This window comes from Coloeus monedula, assembly GCF_965178545.1.
Source record: "Coloeus monedula genome assembly, chromosome: 6".
In the NCBI taxonomy this organism is placed as follows: Eukaryota; Metazoa; Chordata; class Aves; order Passeriformes; family Corvidae; genus Coloeus; species Coloeus monedula.
In genome coordinates this window covers 58,134,396-58,152,442 of record NC_138786.1, presented here as the reverse complement: position 1 = coordinate 58,152,442, position 18,047 = coordinate 58,134,396, and the positions used below count along the sequence as shown (strand labels likewise).

The 18,047-nt window shown below is 40.7% G+C and overlaps 1 protein-coding gene across 4 annotated transcripts in view; it reads left to right on the top strand.

The window, feature by feature from the left end:
* SYNE2 (spectrin repeat containing nuclear envelope protein 2) overlaps positions 1-18,047 on the top strand; it is a 174,294-nt gene that overhangs the window by 49,238 nt on the left and 107,009 nt on the right. For all 4 annotated transcript variants that reach the window (XR_014226546.1, XM_082284463.1, XM_082284462.1 and 1 more), the window contains exons 27-43: positions 57-214; positions 660-807; positions 1,968-2,566; positions 3,186-3,365; positions 4,331-4,481; positions 6,244-6,402; positions 7,104-7,265; positions 9,616-9,717; positions 10,986-11,186; positions 12,135-12,300; positions 13,063-13,175; positions 13,946-14,148; positions 14,509-14,628; positions 14,733-15,021; positions 15,378-15,547; positions 16,883-17,192; positions 17,881-18,033. Coding sequence is in view for 3 of the 4 variants with exons in the window: in XM_082284463.1 (XP_082140589.1) it covers positions 57-214; positions 660-807; positions 1,968-2,566; positions 3,186-3,365; positions 4,331-4,481; positions 6,244-6,402; positions 7,104-7,265; positions 9,616-9,717; positions 10,986-11,186; positions 12,135-12,300; positions 13,063-13,175; positions 13,946-14,148; positions 14,509-14,628; positions 14,733-15,021; positions 15,378-15,547; positions 16,883-17,192; positions 17,881-18,033 (3,384 nt within the window). In the remaining variant the exon portion in view is untranslated. The remainder of the gene's footprint in view (positions 1-56; positions 215-659; positions 808-1,967; positions 2,567-3,185; positions 3,366-4,330; positions 4,482-6,243; positions 6,403-7,103; positions 7,266-9,615; positions 9,718-10,985; positions 11,187-12,134; positions 12,301-13,062; positions 13,176-13,945; positions 14,149-14,508; positions 14,629-14,732; positions 15,022-15,377; positions 15,548-16,882; positions 17,193-17,880; positions 18,034-18,047) is intronic.

Below are 18,047 nucleotides of genomic sequence, written 5' to 3'. Positions count from 1 at the left end.
CTCTCCGCTGAGAAATACAGGATCATATTAATGCATTAGTACTGCTTATCTTCTAGGTAACAGACAGTGAAATCAGTTCTGGTTGGACACAACTGGAAAATATCTCATCTACCTTAGAAAATCTGGTGGCTGAAGTGCAGCAGGCTGCTATCTCTGAGGCAAGAAACAAGCTACAAGGAGAGTGGAAAGAACTTCAGGATATTATAAGTACCAGGTATAAAATAACACTTTATGATATTAGCTAAGGAATTGTAACTAATTATGTGTGTTGTGAAGGGAATAGTGTGTGTTGCAGAAAATACCTGCATGCTTTTAACCTTTTCTTCATTGCATAAAATTAAGCTGTTCTTAATTTTCCTTCATTCATATATGCATGGCAGACAGTGTGAGTCTCCCCAAGAAGTGCAGAGCCAGATCTTTGTAACGTAACTGTGCAACATTCCCGTGTATTGCTGTTATTTCCTTTCATCTTTTGGTTAAATTCATGGTGATTCACACTGCTTTTCTCATTAATCAAAGAAAAACTCATTTGGCCTCAGGAGGGTGAGGATTAGATCTGTTAGGCAGTTGCCTTATTTTTGTGGCTTTTTGTGCTTAAAAATATTGAGTGTCTTTTCTTGCTTGCTTTCCCAGTTCATGTTTTGTTACCTTTCTTGCAGAGTGAACTCTTTAAGGACTGCTTTGGAAATTGTTTTGCCAATAGAAAATGAATCCATCCTTCTCTGTGAATTGGATCAGCGGCTGAAGAAAAAGGACATCCAGCAGTTTAATCTCATGAACAGTGACCTTGCTTATAGGGAACTGAAGGTAAGGGAAGATGCTGAGACCACACCCTAGCAAAAACTTAGGATAGGTTTTACTGTCTAGGAAGTAGGGAACTTCATGGGATTTTCACTCAGGAGGTTGGGACGGCTTACAAGATCTCCCAAACCTTCTAAAGTCTGTAATAGCATTTTAGTCCCTGTGTTTTAAACATCATGGTCCTGTAGAGCCAGCCAGGGACCCTCAGTAGGTTCTGCTGTAAAAACCATTGTTAACATTTCATTGGGGAATGCTCTGTTTGATGCAGATTTGTGGTGTTCCCTCCTGGCCTTACATCACTTTGTGGAGTCCTACACATAGTGTTCTGTTAATTTATGAGCTTGTCCAAGGTGCCTGTGTCACATCTGCTGGCGTACCTGAGCACAGCTCAGGATGGGTTTGGAAGCTCTGTGTGGATGCAGTAATTGTTCACAGGCTATCAGTATCTGGTGCCCACACCCTGGTCCACTAGGCAGGGTGAATATTGTTTTATTCTGGGCTTGCCCTCTGGGCTGAGCACACTGACAGCTACACAGAACTGAAAGTTTGCATTTGTCTGCCCTTGGCTCTCCAGTGAAGTAGGGTTTAGGTCTCTCAGGCTGTAGAGCAGAGAGCATGTGTACTCTGTCTTACCAGTTTTGGCTGCAAGGACCCAGAATTTTTGCCCAGCTCTCTGCACAGCTGGGCTTTCACAACCCCAACACGCTGCTCTTTGAGGGCTGTAACCAGAGAGCCTGCAGGCTGCACCAGGAGATTTTTAAATGCATGGAAGTCTGCTCCAAAAGTATAACATAAAGAACTGAAAAGATGGCAGAGTAATAGATATCTCTGGGCCTGCCTGTGCTCTGCCTGATGTCCTGCTGTGAGAGCCTGCTGCTTTCAGTCCCAGGACTATCATAATCTTTCTCTCCTTCGTGGCTGATTGCTGGAAGGAGTCTTGAGCTTTTTCTGTAGTGCTGATCAAATTCCCTGTGTGTGGAATAATATTTTGTTTGAAGATTTTGTTCTTTTTCCTTCTCTTCACTGACATCCAGAATAGGTTTTCTGTCTTAACCACCCTGTTTAGTATCCTTTTTTACTGGTAGTATAATTTGTTTTTCAGCTTGAATGCAGGATATATGTTTTCTTTTACTCGCTAACACGGTTGGTCATTTTCTCAATTTCAGGAGCTGCAGAGATCCATATTAAATCAGATTGAAGTATGCAAACAATTGGAACACCTAGATCGTTCAGCAAGGGATGAATTTAATCCAATAGACCTGCAAGCTGCAAGCAAAATTATGATTTACTATCAAAACCAGCTTGAAGAAATGAGCCATAAAATGCAGATCCGTGAGACAGTCCTTAAAGATCTGGAAGCTTTTATGGCCTCACTGAGGAAGATCCAGTCTTCCATCAAATGTCTCCCAGATCCCCCAGATCAACCTGAAATACAGGGAAAAGCTTTGAGGGAGGCTGCACAAGAAGTTTCTCGTATGGCAGAAGAGGCTAAATGTTTGGATGAACGCCTGAGGACTGTTGATATCTGTTTGGAAGATGCTGAATGTGGGAGAAAGACCTGCTGTGAAAACCTTGTTCTGACTTTATCTGAAGAGCTAAATGCTGTTCATGAACACCCAAGTGAGCAGGTGCTTACAGAAGAAAAAGACTTATACAGGACTTTCTCCAGAAAAAACAGTGAACTCCTTAAAAACATTCAAGATCTACGTGACAGAATTAACAAAATAGGCTTGAAGGACCCAACAATTCCAGCTATTCAAAAAAGGTGAACTCTTTAAAAGCTCTTTTAGTTGCATAATTTCAGTGGAGTCAGCCTGTGACCCCTCTGCAGGGAGAGCATTTAAATTTGAAGTATCTGTGGAACATGACAGAAGCTGTGAATTTTTTATTTGTTCCATCACAGCCTGAAAAAAGAAGCCGTCTCCATTTTTTTTAAACTCCTTTATATATGTGTGTTTGAAGCAGCATTGAAGAAGAAAAAGATAGGAGATTGGTGATTGTGATCTTAGTTTTCAGTAAGAAAACTGTCAAACAGGGAGATCAGGTGCATCAGTGCCCAGCAAGGGGACCCAATCTGAAACTGTGCAGCGTGAGGTGGATGGGCTTTACTTACCTTTTAACACTAATTAATTTCACTGTGTTCATACAGACCCAACAGCCCTTTAGGATTTGGATTACCTTCTCACAGTGCTGAGGTCAGCATAACTCATCTGAGGGCCTGTGTCAGATTACATGAATTGAAGATCAAATTAGACTTTTTATGATGTCATTTAATACAGTATGTGGAGCTCAGATGAATTTCTAGAGAACTTAATAATTACCTTGTGAACCAAATCAAAGGCTTACTTTAATATAAGGCTGTATTTCATTTTTTTCTAATAAAGGATAAAATCATTAACAGAATTGGAAAAGGAATTGGATCGTGCTGCTGCTGAAATGAAACCTATGCAGGAAATTGCTAATAAGCTCCCACAGATTGACGAGAAGAAGGCAGAGGAAGCAAATGAGCAGTGCAGAGTTACAGAGAGGTTATGGGAGGATACAAAGCTCTTGCTTGCTGAATGGTAAGGAGGAAAAACTGCATTTTAAAGTAGTATTGTACAAGTAAGAAGTTTGCTTGTGAAATCAAACAGAAAAAAGCCCTAGACCATACCTTAAGGTATAGTAAACACTGCTACAGTGGCAGTGTTACCATTGTGATGACATAAACTGTCAATAAGGCCAGAATTGCACGTGGAAATTTGCAGCCAAAGCTCATGAATTTTGCATATTTTTAAAACGTCACAGTCCCATCATTTAGCAGGTATGCAGCGATGTGTTGGACTTAATTGGTATCCAGAAGAAAAACCTGGCTGCTGCTGGGAATGGTGTGTCTTCTGTATTTGCTGTGAATTTCATCCCAGCACACTGAAAAAGAAAAGACAAGCTGAAAGAAACAGAAAAGGACGTGGGAAAACAGTCTCTTCTGCAGCAAAATAAAAGGAACTTGGTTTGTCTGTGAGAGTGGGGACTGGGAAAGGCCATGGTTGATCACCCAGGGCATCTGTGCTTCACGTATGGTTTTTGAAGATGCCCAGAGGCTTTGCATGGGCTGGCACAGTTCTGGTTAATTCTCATGGCTTGCACAAATAGGATTAACCTGTTTTCATACCCCACTGAAGGATGGGCTGATGTCCACCATCCAAGCTGTTGTGGGATCTGCTGCACGTGGTGTTTCAGTTTACTGGTGACTGAGCTCACCTTTCTGGTGGAGAGGATCATATGAACAGAACTGCTTATCACAGTTAAATGTGGATCAGAGGCATATGGTGGTCAAGGGCATTTCTGATTCCAAAAACTGTCTGGATACCACACAGGTATCGCACCTTATTGCAGGATTTAAGACTGGTACAGTTCATCACTCCTTTTCTCTCATCCAGACATAGTTGTCAAATTCACCACATGTGTGAATATTGGAGAAGAAAGCAGACAGGAGGTTGAGGCTGCAGGTTTATGCTTGGGCCATAAATAATGCATCTCTTTTTAATAGCCAGGAGCAGTGTGCGAGGGTTTTGGAGCTCCTGAAGCAGTATCAAAGCTGCAAAACGAGTCTGACCAGCATCATCCAGAAACAGGAGATTGTGCTTTCCCAGCAAACTTCCTACATGGGGAAGGAGAATTTGAACAGACTAATAGCAAAGGTGAGTAACAAGAACTCAGTGGAAAGGAAAGAAAAGCCTTTCGTGGGAACATTCAGATGCAGAGTTGCCCTTGTACCCTCAGCCTTCAGGGCAGATGTTAAGGCCTTGCTTTCACTTTGGCTTGCAAAATACATTTCGGGACTCCATATTCTTGTTTTATGAAGATTTAAGTCTATTTTTTCTTAGTGAATCAAGGTCTCATAAAGGAGAGAGCTTAGAACAACAAAACCAAACCCCATGTAAGAACTAGGATCTAGTATGAAGATGAGATTAAGTCCTGTCCTTTTGCTCCAAGCTGTCTTTGACAGCAGTTAAACATTTGCAGTAGCTTTTACATTACTTCATGAGCTACTCATACTGAATGAGCAGGTACTGCTAGACACCCCTTCATTTAGTTTAAAGTTTTCCAGCTTTTCACACAAAAGTGTGACAGCCAGCTTCTTGGCTGAATGAATACAGCTACTGGGCATAGTTGTCTGTGGTAACAGATTAGTGAACAGCAGCATGTCCATCGTGACCATTTTACTGTACAGGTTTCACATGTCCTGGGTTATATAACTGGTTGTTCAGATCCTATTTTTAGGCTTTCTGATGAGGCATCACCCATACCATCTGGGAGTGTTTGCTCTCAGGCAGTGCCTGGGATGGTTAAATTTAAGAAGGAATGTGTGGTGTCTTCCCTCAGGCAATGGGATGGTGTCTCCTTGTGCCATTCCCCTTTAGCTGAGGCAGAGTCTCTTCTTGGTCCCTCCAGTGAGACTTGGGGCACCTTGTATCACCCAGGCTCCTGCTGCAGGGGGAACATTGCCTGACTATCCCAGCCCCTGCTTCTATGGAGACCCCTCTCTGGGAACAACCCTCCCTCCTCACCCTGAGCTGTGCAATTCCTACTCCCAGAGCTGTGGTCTGGAATTGCTGTGGCACAGTACAGGCATGTCCTTGGGTGCTGATGATTTGTTATCTAGAGTTATATAAAATAACAGCAGAGAAAGTCCTGTGCTTTGTTTTGGTTTGTGAGAGCTGCTCTGCCGTCCCTCCCCCGGCAGTGTCAGTATGGGAAGATGTAATTTCCCAGGATGTCTGTGGGAAATAAGGAGAGCTGTTAACATCAAAGTGCCTAGCACTAGAGGTCAGTGTTTCTTTTCCAGGAAGCTTCCATGTTGTTTGTAAACACTGACATTCCAATTGAGCACAAAGAAGCAGCTTGGTGTTTAAATAGAAAGCAGAAGGAAGAGACATTTCAAGTTTCTGGCAGTGCCATATTTGACAGTGTCTGTGTTTAAGTAGGATTTAAGCTTTTTTTTTTTTTTGTAAAAAGTTCAAAACCTGGGGATCAAATGCAGGTTATATTTGTAATAGTATCTCAGATGATAATCACACTGTGTATTGTTTATCTCTCTAACCAAAGTTAATCTCCGTAACCAAGGTACGGTCCCCTTGGATCTGGCACTTAGGACTTTAAAAGCAAACTGTGGCTTTGGCTCTCTTAGAAATAAATTATCCATATTCCCACTCAGCTGTTCTGCAGCCAATGACAGAATGATACAGATTTCTAACAGGGAAATATTCCTGTCAGCATGGCAGGGATGTAACAACACAGAATGCATTCCTAGTCTTATCATATTGTATAAAATAGATTATTTTGTGTAATGCTGTTGTTTCTCTAACCAAAAAAACCCCAGCAAATCAGTTAAAAATATTTTGCTGAATAAACAATCATAAGCAAATATGCTCACAAAAATCCATGTGGTCTTTTTCACAGATTGAAGAGGCAAAAGAGGAATTTAATGATCACTCTGAAGATGTAGACAAAATAAATCAGATCTGCAAAAACCTGCAATTCCAGCTGAATAAAATGAGAAGCTTTGAGGAGCCTCCGTTCGAGAATGAAGCTAACATTATTGTGGACAGATGGCTGGATGTATGTAAAAAGTAAATTATCAGGGTGGTCTTATCTGTTATGCATTATAGTAATTGATTCTGACACGGGTGTGATATTTCGAATAAATTAAGTACAATATGGCAGAGATTCTTAAGAGATAAATCCAAGTGTTTACCAGACAAAGCTTGCAGAGTATCTATGGATGTAATGTTTCTGATCTCTCAGGTAGTTGGTATCATCAGTGCTCCTTGTCAGTAAATAATTCTAGAAAATGCAGAAAGGCAATATTTGTGCTTTCTGCATGAATCTGTAAGCTTCTGTAACAACTTCTATGGATTTAGACTTTAGAGTCAATCTGGAAAATTAGAGTGCTGGTGCTTTTGGTGAGAAATGTTCGCTGCTGTCGATCTAAGCAGTGCATCAATACTGAGATTAAATGGTATTTACTGGGAGTAGATAAACATTAATGAGCAAGGCTCCTTCCTAAACCTGCCTTAAAACTGGCAAGCTGCTGTTGTGATTGGTATGTTTGGTGACATGTGTGGCAGGGATTTAAATATCTTCTCCATGACCAGTTTACTGTGAAGACACGAGATTTTTTTTTTTTCCCCCTTTGCCTTGCTTGTTTTTGTGGGTGGTTGCATCTTGCTCCTATTTTATTGTGCTGCTTTTGCTTTTAGAATATAACTCAACATACTTTAAAACCCGTGTGTGCTTTCTGTCTATCAATCAAATGGCAGATCAATGAGAAGACCGAAAACTACTGTGATAATCTGGGGAGAGCTCAGGCTTTGTGGGACAAACTCCTGAGTTTATCTGGCACAATCGACGCTTGGGCAAACGCAGAGCTCAAGAATGCAGAAGACCATTGCCTGACTGAGGAGGACCTCACTCAGTTGAAGGTAATTTGAATGGAAATTTTTCACCTTTCATTTATACCACAGTGATACAGACTTTGGGCATAGAAATACCTGCAGAGGAAGTTGTAACATTTGCAGTTGTATCTGCATGGGCAGTTTCACTAAGGATGTTGCCTGTCTTTGGGGATACAGGTCTTGGAAACGAAAGCACAGATAGTGTATATGTGTAGTAAATGATTTTCAGTCAATGCAACGCTGCAAATGCTGCTTTTGACTACAAAAGCCCCCTCATTCCTTTGTGTGTACAAACACATGGAGCAAAGAGAAGGCCTGTAGAGCTTGTAGCCTGGAGTACAGTGGTGCACAGAGAAGAAAGAAGAGAGTGTGTATAGGCTAATGATTCATTTTCTAGGTAGAAACGGCCTATCAGTGAAGATGCTGGAGCCTCTGGGACAGCTGGGCAGTGCACAGCTCAAGAAGAGGTTGCAGAGGTGGTTTGTTTTCCCCCTGTCCCAGTATGTTCCTCACTGTAACTTTTTGCAGCCTCAGTAGAGAGTGGCTGCTGAGCATCTCCAGGGGCTGCACAGGGGTAGAGAGCAGCAGAGCCTGGGATGCCTGTGCCCTGTTAGCACGGATTATAACATTAATTCTTGGTATCAGGGTGCAGCTGGGTGTAAAATCACATGCACTAGGTCTGTGCCATTGAAGAGCTTCACATACAGGGGTAAATATTTTAATTTCTAACTTTAGGGCCACAATAGACCAGCTATGCTGCTTTGTTGTGGTCATAACCAGTGTCTACTAAGCAAAAATAATTTCCTGCTTGAGTGTGATTGAGACAGAAATATATCCTGTATCCTCTTGTTTGAAAATTTGCAGGCAGATTTTCCTCAGTGTTTACAAGCTACAAATGGCCTGGTTTTTATTATGCATGTTTGCAGCTTTCCTCCTACTGTTAGCACTGCTCATTTGTTTTAATTTGCAGAGCAGTAAAAAGCCAAGGTGCTCTTTGTGTACAGATATTCACTAGGAAACAGTGGCATACCCACTGTGCAGCACTGGATATTTTGTCACGTCATTGTTGTCTTTACTGTTGTATTGCCAGAATTTACCTGCAGTAGTTTAGGTCCCTGGAGGCTCCAGTGAAAATGCACCAGCTGGAAAATGCATCTTGAGGGCCATTTTGTTACCTGGAAAATGCTCAAGTCCAGCATGACGTGACCATGCCCCCAGTGTGACTCTGCTCCTCCTTAGGAAGGGCTGTGCTGGAGTGGCTACACTAAGGTTATTCTGCTGCTTCCTTGTGAGAGATAAGTCTCAAAAGAGGAGGGAGAAGAGGGCAAGGGACACAGAAACCATGTTCCCATGAGCTACTAAAAAAGCGGAATAGAAGGAGAGAAAACTGAACCCAGTGCGTTGGAATTTCTGTAAAACGATCCCAAGTGCAGAGGGCACTGGGTTGATTTATTGCTGTATTATTACTCCTCTTCTTTTGTTGACCCTGAAACATCTCTACATTTATGTTAATTCCAAAAAGACCCCCAACTGTTGCAATGTGTATCATGTTACACAGGGTTGAAACCCAGGGTCCTTTGTGAGCAGAGCACTGGTGCATGTGTTTTCAAGGAGCCTGTCACAAAAGAACAGAGCAGTGAATTAGCGGACTGTGTATTTAAGGATAATTGTAGTATAAATAATGTGAGAGAAGTTCTGCTTTCCCCTGTAGCCTGTATGCAAATACAGGCTCTTTTAAGGGCTGCAGCACATGAATGGGTTTTGATAATTGCTTGTACAGAGACTACAAAAGGAATGCTTTGTCCTCAGGGAGCCTGGAATATCGATTTGAGAATATGAGACAATGTGATTATCCTGTTCATAAGTTGAAGCTGGCATTTTACCTTCACATTACTTGTTCCAATGTACATTCAAATGAGTGGAGGTCTTTCCATATGCAAAGGATTTACATTTAAAAAGTGCTTACAATGTGTGTTGTATTTTATCACATCCATACCAAAGCACGTGCCATCAGGATGCCAATTCTTGACTTCAAATCTGTGACATCTGAGAATATCCCTTTTAATAGGAGCAGCAAGACATAAATGCAAAATTAAAATTACCTTCCTGAAAATTTACTTGAAGCAAAATAATTAAGATTCTTAAATATATGCTGGATTTACATTATCAGCTGCTTTTCCTGAGAAACGTAGTGTTTCTGACTCGAATACATAAAATGCCAGAATTGCTAAAATGAAAATCAGGAAATGAACAAATTGTGACACCTCTATATGCCAAAAGGCATAATCAGAATATTTTAATATAATTTTCTAACAGAAACATGGAGATTTAATTTGGGGGGAAGCAGAGTTACTGATGTGGTTTTTTCTGCCTTTAGGCATGCTTACGAGTCCAAGAGCAGAAACTCCAAAAATTTGACAACACGGTGGCTGAGATAGAAGAACTTCTGAATAGTAATGAACCTCCACTGGAGCTACAGGTACAAAGAAGTTTTTACAGCTGCTGCACCAGTACTCCTTACTGTAGGCCTGCTTCTAGTATTGCTTTGCCACAATCAGTTACTGGTTTTACTTAAATCTACTCAAGGAGAGTTGGAGGCATTTTGTTGCCAGTGGGCAGTGGCATTTCATTTGTTGTATCTCTAAGGCTGTTAGAACCAAACCTGTCATTTTAAACACAAAGGTCTTTCTCACTTCTGTGCCTTTTTAGGCACTTGGGCCTGCTCAAAGAGGTTGATATCAGTGATATCTGGCATTTAGCTGCTGGCCAACAACAGGGCACAATGAACCTCATCACCTCTTTGGGGATCCCAGGAACTCAGCTTTGCTGACTGTGTGTTTTAAACTCTACCTTTGCCGTGACATAGCTTAATGCAGCTTGGTAACGTGCAGTTTCTTGCATAGAGTGATGTTTACTGTGATGTTTTCCTTTGGGCTATCACAAGGAAATCTTCATCTTTCTGTGTTAGCTTCACACAGCAAAGAATAAATTCTTGTTTAGGACCGTGTTAGCCTACCTTGCTCCTGTAGCAGTTCCCTGATCACCTGCTCGCTGTGTCTCTCAGATGCACCTTGAGCTTGACCCCGTTTGGCTGTTTCTGTGTTTATCCTCAGCAGGCAGTGAACTCAGAGGAGTTTCACTGGGTAAAGTGATCTAAGGAGCTTAGGGAAGGACTCAGCAACCTTGTTCTGTGCACGCTGTGCTCCTCGGGAGCACCAGGTGCCCTGAGTCCCTAGGGTGGTGGCCCACCATGTGATCCCACTGAGCTGCTGCCTCATGCAAGTCAGGAATGACATTCAGGACCTGTTGATCCTTAGTGAGTAGTCTCGAGCCAGAGCTCCCCACCTCTCTGCTGGCCTTATTTTGGGTCACTGTGAGGAATTTTCCCCAGTGGAATCACTGCAGGGAGGTGTGTTACAAAGAGAGCTGGCGCCCTCTTTTTCATGGCAGCTGAAGCTCAAGTAAGGCTTTTATCCAGCTCAGAGTAGGCACTGAAGAGATGGATAAATCAATTTGTTAATAAAACAGCACTAGTAAAAATGCTAATAAAGATGAAGTGAGATCAGTCTTCCTCAGAAAAGCAGGACTTAAGTACTGGAGTGGGAGGGAAACAAATCAAAACAAACTGTAATTGAAACATCTGGACTTCAGATCACTTAATTTCTTTTTATGTCTCTCATGAATTTTTGTAATATTCTAGGAAATCAATCCAGTTGTAATTGATGTATGTTTATTTCCAATTTTAAGGTTATCAGATCATCTGTTGTGCAAAAAATGGAGCTAATAAAAGAGCTCTTGTCAGTGAAGCGAGGGACCAGTGAACTTGCCGTGAATGCAGCAGAACTGAAAGGAGACCTTGATCTGGCCAAGACACAGATTGGAATGACTGAATCACTTCTCAAAGCTTTATCTCCTTCAGACACCTTAGAGATCTTTACTAAACTAGAGGTAGCATGCCACAAATTGTGTATATTTTATAAATTTGTGTACAATTTCTCTCTTGGGCAAGTGTTCATAAGTGTTCATCCTGTGTAAATTGTAAACTGCTGGAATAACTCAAGTGAAGAGCCTGGCTTGAATATTTCCTTAAGTTGCCAGAAACATGGAAGAAAAGCCTCTTTTTACTGGAATTGTCAGATATATTTAGTTAACCCTTGCAGCTGTTGGAAATGGTTAATCCTAGGCACAACAGCAATATTGTCACCCAGGATATGTTCAAGCAGTGGTGGGTGTTTGGGCTGTATATTTTCTGAGACTGGGTAATATACAGAGAATGCCTTTGTGCCACCTGAGCCTGACTGCAAGGGGAGCTCCCAGTAGACAATTTCAGCCAAATACTTGCTGAAACTCGAGCTTGGAGGCTTAGGCTGGCAAGATTTAAACCTCCTGTGGAGCAGTGAGTGGATTATGTACATTGTGGGTGTGAAACCACTAGTGTTTGGGGCAGTGAAGTTACAGCTATTGGAGGAAAGATGGAGCTTTTAATTAATTCTCTAGCTCCCTCTAAGTTACCTTTCAGCCCATGTGGTCTTGATTCACAGAATAAGGAATTTAGGGGGTGAAATAATGCCTGTGGCAGCTAAGGCATTTTAGCTTGTAAGTATTATATGCTCTGGAACATACAATGGCACTGTTCACATATCTGTTCTCTGGTTATGTATGCTTACAGGTGTATACACACGGCTCAAGGAGAGTTTAGTGCTTACACCTACCTACTGATTGCCTTGTTAATGCCAACATAACTTGAGAAATTATTTTGACACATAGGCAGGGCTAAACCCTTTTGCAAAACTCTAGGTTGTACTAAAGGAGCTCTGTACAGTGAACTTCTGCTTCCTCTTCAGAATTTTCTTTTCAAAACATTTTAAAAATGTCCCTGTTTTTTTTAAACCTTAGGAGATACACCAGAAAATTCTGCAACAAGAACACCTTGTGGCATTACTCCAGGAAGAGACGGATTGTCCTGATGTGGATGAATTAAATAAGCAGCTCAAATGTGTCACTGATTTATTTAATAACAAGAAACATGTGCTTCAAGATCACTTTATTGGTGTTTTGAATCGTAAGTGAACACATTTCGTGATTATTTACCTTTACAGGTTTGCACTGACCACCACAATGACTTAAAGGTTGTGCAATGAATTGGTTAGGTATCTGGAACTGCTTTGGTATCCCAAACTGCCTCAGGGTTCTGAACAAGATAAAGATTTGGAGAGAAATGGCTTTTGATCCCAACAAAGCACTCAGTCTGAATGAAAGTATTTTGTTTCTTATTTTTGTGTTTAAAAAAATAGATAAAAGAAGTGTAAAGCATAATTCAGGAAGAAATTTCAGAGTATTTAATTTAAAAATACTTTAGTTTATAAATCCAATGTTTTTAATGTTTTAATTATTTTTTTATTTAAAGTTAGTTATTAGAATAACTAATGTTATTACTCTTGACTTTAAGCAAGACACAGGATTGTGCAGGTTGGAAATTCAGCCCAGAGGTAGTCTCATGTCTCCAAATGTTTTTTAAATAGTATTAATGTGTGTGAAAATGAGGAAAGTTTCCACTAGGCTATTCCAGGTCTTGTTTGCCCAAACTGCTGTGTATAACAGACTGCTCCTAGAGAACAGTTGTGTTGATTGTCAACTAATGTTGGGTAAAAAAAAAATAAGAGCTGCAGCATTTTCAGTCACATGTACTGTAGTAAAAAGCAACCTTTGACAGTAGCACTGATAAATATAGTTGCAAATTGTCTGAAGTCTTCATGTTAAATAGGATTTTCTTTTACAGAATGCAATTAATGAGAAAAAGTTGGAATGTACTTTTTTTTTTCAGGTCAGTGCAAGAATTTTAATGACTGGTTCAGCAGCACTCAGCTGTCTCTGAAGGACTGCTTTGAGCCCTCAGAAACAAAACCCATACTGGAGGAAAGACTGCAGAGGCTAAAGGTAAAGTATTAAAATACTGTAATTTTTAAAGCTGATAGTTCTTGAAGTGTTGCTCTTTTTACCCACAAGACTGTTCTTGGGACTGAATTCAACTGCAGTGGTTTTATAACTTGAGGCTGAAAGAACATCTCATATAACTTAAAGCATTAGGAAAATAAGGACAATGAAAATAAAACTTAATTGAAATGAAGTGTCAGTGTTCAGGTTCAGATGGCTTTGGCAAGTGAGAGAGAGAGGACAGTAGTTAATGAAAGTCAGTGGACCTTGACCAGGTACTTCAGTGTGCAAGGCTGCAAAAGTCAAATATGTAGAGAGTAGCATGAAATTCTGACCTCCAATGGACTCAATGTGAAAAATTTGCATTTGATTTGTTGTAGCCAGATTTTCTCTCCAAGTCAGACAGAATGAACAGAAAACAGATGGAAAAGCCACATCTGCAACAAGCAATCACAGTTAACCAGCAGCAGGAGATAGTGATGTCAGTGCTAGATTTGGATGCTGCTTGCCTGTTTCTGTGTGTACCAGTACTGCAGAGAAAAAAAACAAGTCATCAACTCCACTTTCTCCTTATTTTACAAAGAGCAACTTTTCCATTTACATGTGGAATAATCAGCAAACTGTGAATTAACATATATTCCTTTTCAGGAACTGGAATTTCTGGGAAAAAATACCTGTGGAGATAACAGGAGCTGAAAAGCTCTTGTAACATAAATGTCTATTACACTACAGCAAATTTGACAAATACATCTTGTGTTTGTGCTCCTTTTCAGCACTTCCTAACATCTGAAGGCAGAGATAGAGACATCCAAGAGGTTAAAGCTTTACTGAATAAAGTGAAGCCTTACTTGCCCAAAGCAAGCATTAACCACCTCAACAGTCGTGTGAGAGATCAAGAGGCAGAGCTCCAAAGACTGATCTCCAAATGTCAGAAACGGGAAAAGGAACTTGGTGCCTCTCTCCAGCAGCTCAGTAGGTAGGGAACTAATCTTGTGTCTGACATTTTAATCACAAGTGGTATAAAATGATTCATTATTAAACAGCCACAGGGAATGGCAAACCGCCCTTCTTTTTATAAAAGATGGTATTTTGAGGAAATGTTTTGTTGTATCTTTCATGTGGGTGGTTTTTTTCAATTTCGTAGCAGACCTGTGTGGAAACTATGGACAATTTCAGTGACGTGATCGAAGATAGTTGAAATTAAGCTTAGGTTTAAAATTTTTCTTGATTGGACACAGCATTTATGTTACTTTTTCAGCAAAACACTGGTGCCAGCAGGTTTTAGCCATGTAATGCCTCTTATTTTGACCTGAGTCTGTATTTTTACCTCCTTTAGCCTTGAAGAAAGCAGCATGGCCTTGGAAGAATGGCTCTCTACTCAGGAGGAACAAGTAAAAGAGATCAATAAAGATGATACAGAACTTGAAAATGTCTATAAAACACTATTAATGCAGAGGTATTGGGTTTTTTGGTCTCTACCTAAGAACTGTCTTTTAAACGAGATTGTTCCATGTTGTTACAACAAATAGATGTTGATTAATTTTTTTTTTTATTTTTCAGGAAACCATTTGATTCCCTGGCTCAGCTAGTAAATTCCTTGAGGGAGGCTGGGCTGACAGAATATGAAACCCTTTCAGAAGCCAGTAATCTTATTAGTAGGTACCACGCACTGATAACACGTGTAAGTGAAATGACAGGGAATACTGAGAGACTTCCAGTGGAAGGACAGAATTTTGAAGACCTTGCCCAGGATGTTTCTTGCTGGATTAAAAAGCTTGAGGAGGCTCTTAATAAAATGAGTTCACAAGAAAGTGAGTTGCCATCAGACGAAAGGATTAATCAGATAAAGGTATTGTGTTAAATATATTCCTTTTTCACCTTCCACCTCAAGCTAATGCTTGATGAGTCAGAACCTCCTGAAAGATAGCTGCTCATGGCCTTTAGTTTTGTCATTTGAACTTTTACTTTTGCCAGCACAATACGGGTCTTCTTTGCAGAGAATAATTAATAAATCAGCTTAATTATCCCAGACTTTGAAAATTAGAGGATCTATCTGTTTATGTGTCAGTTATGTAATATATTGGAAGAAGACTTCTGTTGCCTTGAACAGCAGTGTGAAAAGTATGGAAAAAATAACGGTAATACCTTTTATTTTGTAACAAAAATAGTTGTAAATGCACTGCTTCTGATTCTTGTTTAATACAGGAAATCACAACTCTCAGAGATGAAGGAGAGGCCAAAATACAGAGCATGGTAGCTCTAGGAGAAAGTATATTGCGAAATGAGAAAAATAAGAAACCAGAGGTTCAGCAGACTATTTCTGAGCTTCAGAAAAAGTGGGAAACGGTCTGTCAGCTGGCCACCGAATACAGCAGGTAATGTGGAATTTGCCAAGAGGTAGTGGAGATCACTTACTGCTATATTGACTTGTTTTCTCTTCTTCCTGCACCGGTTCCATTAAATTTCTGTTCTTTGGGAGCAGAATGAGATACTTACAGAATAATTGTATTTCTGCAGAGTTGTGGAGGGGCAGGTCACAGTTTGGCCTGAATGGTCAGGTGGGGGATAGCCAGAGATAGTTTCTGGTGTGGTCATGAATATCCAGAGAATCTTCTGTTGCCTTCTGGTATTATTGAGCTCTCAGTACCCACAGCACAAGAGGCGCTCAGGAGGAGCCAGCACAGCAGAATGCAGAGCATTCTCTTCACAGTGAGTTGGAGACAAGAGAGGAGGTGCTCTGCATGTCTGAAGAGATGCTCAGGTCCTTGCAGGATCAGACTTGTGAACAGCAGATGCACCACAGGAACAGCAGCAGTGAGAAGCTGGAACAGGGAACTTGACGCAAAAGCACTTCATGTGTGCGAGGCTGTGCTTTGTTTATTTGCCAAAAAATATGGATCTTGAGGGGCAGAACCCAAAACAATGAAGCTTTGCTTTTGTCCATGATTATCCTGCTGTACTTGACAGAATTATATCCAGACTATTTATTTGGATTTGTTTGTGTGGGATCATATTTTCTAATGTTGGCATTTAAGTTCCATCTGGAAGATATCTGAACTCCATCACGAAATGTGAACATAAAAATGTTACTTATGTCTCATTGCATACTTCCTGTGGACAAATGCAACCTGTTCATCTGCAGCAGATCAGCAAGCATGCTTATAAAGCACACAAAGAGAAATCCGATGTAAAGGTCAGGAAAGTAATCACTGGATTGTAGTAACATAGCCCATATTGCATATGCTGGTTTTGTTGTCTGTATCTCTTTTCAAAGACTCCCCTGCCCAGCTAAATGTGATGTGTATCTTCTACAGAACATTCCCTTTCAGGAGGCTGTCATGAGAAGTCAAGGAGAGCAGATTCATAACCATTTTGTAGTTTTTTTAGACAGAATTTCTGCTGCAATGAAAAGCTGAAAAATACAGAGCATGAGCATTGCGTCTCAGATGATAGAAACTGTGGGTTTACAGGTTAAGGTTTAAGAGGGTTAGTCATTTGTCCTGCATGCAGGTCCAGTTCATCTGCAATAACTTCAGTGTTTTTCATCACCTTGAAAATTCCAATCTGATCACTAATTTAAAATCTGGAGAAAAAAGTATTCAGTACACTCAAGTTTGTTCTGATGTTCGACTTGTTCACAGTTTGACATTTTCTAGGTAATCAATACATTTGTTGTTTTAATACTATTAAACACAGCATTTTTTTCTTAGCCCTCAAGAACCACTTCAATGCAACAGGGAGCAATATGAGCAAAGCAAAGAAGATCTGAGACGGGCTCTAATGGAACTGGAGAAACAACAGCAGGAGATTTTTGCCCTTCAGCCTGGTTTGGAGGAGAAGCAAGCTCAGCTGGCAAACTATGCTGACCTCCTGCTGAAAACAGAAGCCTTAACTTCCCAATTCAGCAAACTGAAAAGCCAGAAAGAGCATCTACAGGGCCACACTGTTGATCCCTGCTTCACGGAGGCAGAATGGTCAGAATTAAAGCACCAACATGAAAATCTGCTCAGCCAGCTCCAGGTTGGGACCTCACTCCCTTTCCTTTCCTGTTGGCTGCAGTTCTCACTGCTCAGCTGTGGTGTCATTCAGGTGGGAAGTTCATGGGGAAAGCTGGGAGTGGAAGAAATTCCTCTGAAAAAGGGCAGGGAATTTCTCATTCTTTCTCTGAGGGATAAATACTGAAACAAACGAGACAAAGTAAGTGTGAAGAACATTTTGTACCTGCATAAGCAGATTTGAATAGCTATAATATGAAACATTTGTTCTTACACTCTTCAAGCCGCAGTAGGGTTTCTTCCTTTTGGAAGGATGAATTTAGAAAACATCTGAAAGATTCTTCTCCAGCATCTTGCTTGTTCTTGGTTTCACCCAATGTAGTCCAAATTGGATTTGTACCCTTGTGTGGCATTCTGCCTCTAATGTTTCATCTATTTTAAGAGAAAACACCCTTTTTAGGAGCACATTCCTATGAAATGCCAACCTTTTTGCTTCCTGCTATTAATAAAAACTTTGTTCATGATGGAGTCCATGATGTGCTGGGGAGAAAGCTAGATGGTTTTGTGGTTAACTCATGGTTAGCCAGATACTTTATGGGAAACAAGCAAGTTTGTTGTGCTGATGAGGTCCTGGAAAGGCTGTAACAGTCTGTGGATGATGATGTGTGTTTGAGATAGTTGTGGACTAATCGTAGAAACTCCTTTGTTTCTAGACCATCATGCAGACATTGGAAAGCCCTGATCAAGAGCACCAGCAGGTAACAGGCCTGAGCACTGAGCTGAAAACTGTCTCTGAGAAGCTTGCTGAGTGTGATGGTCCAGCAATGGAACAATCATCAGCTGAGCAAAACCAGTTGAAATCACAGGTATGTTGCAGTTT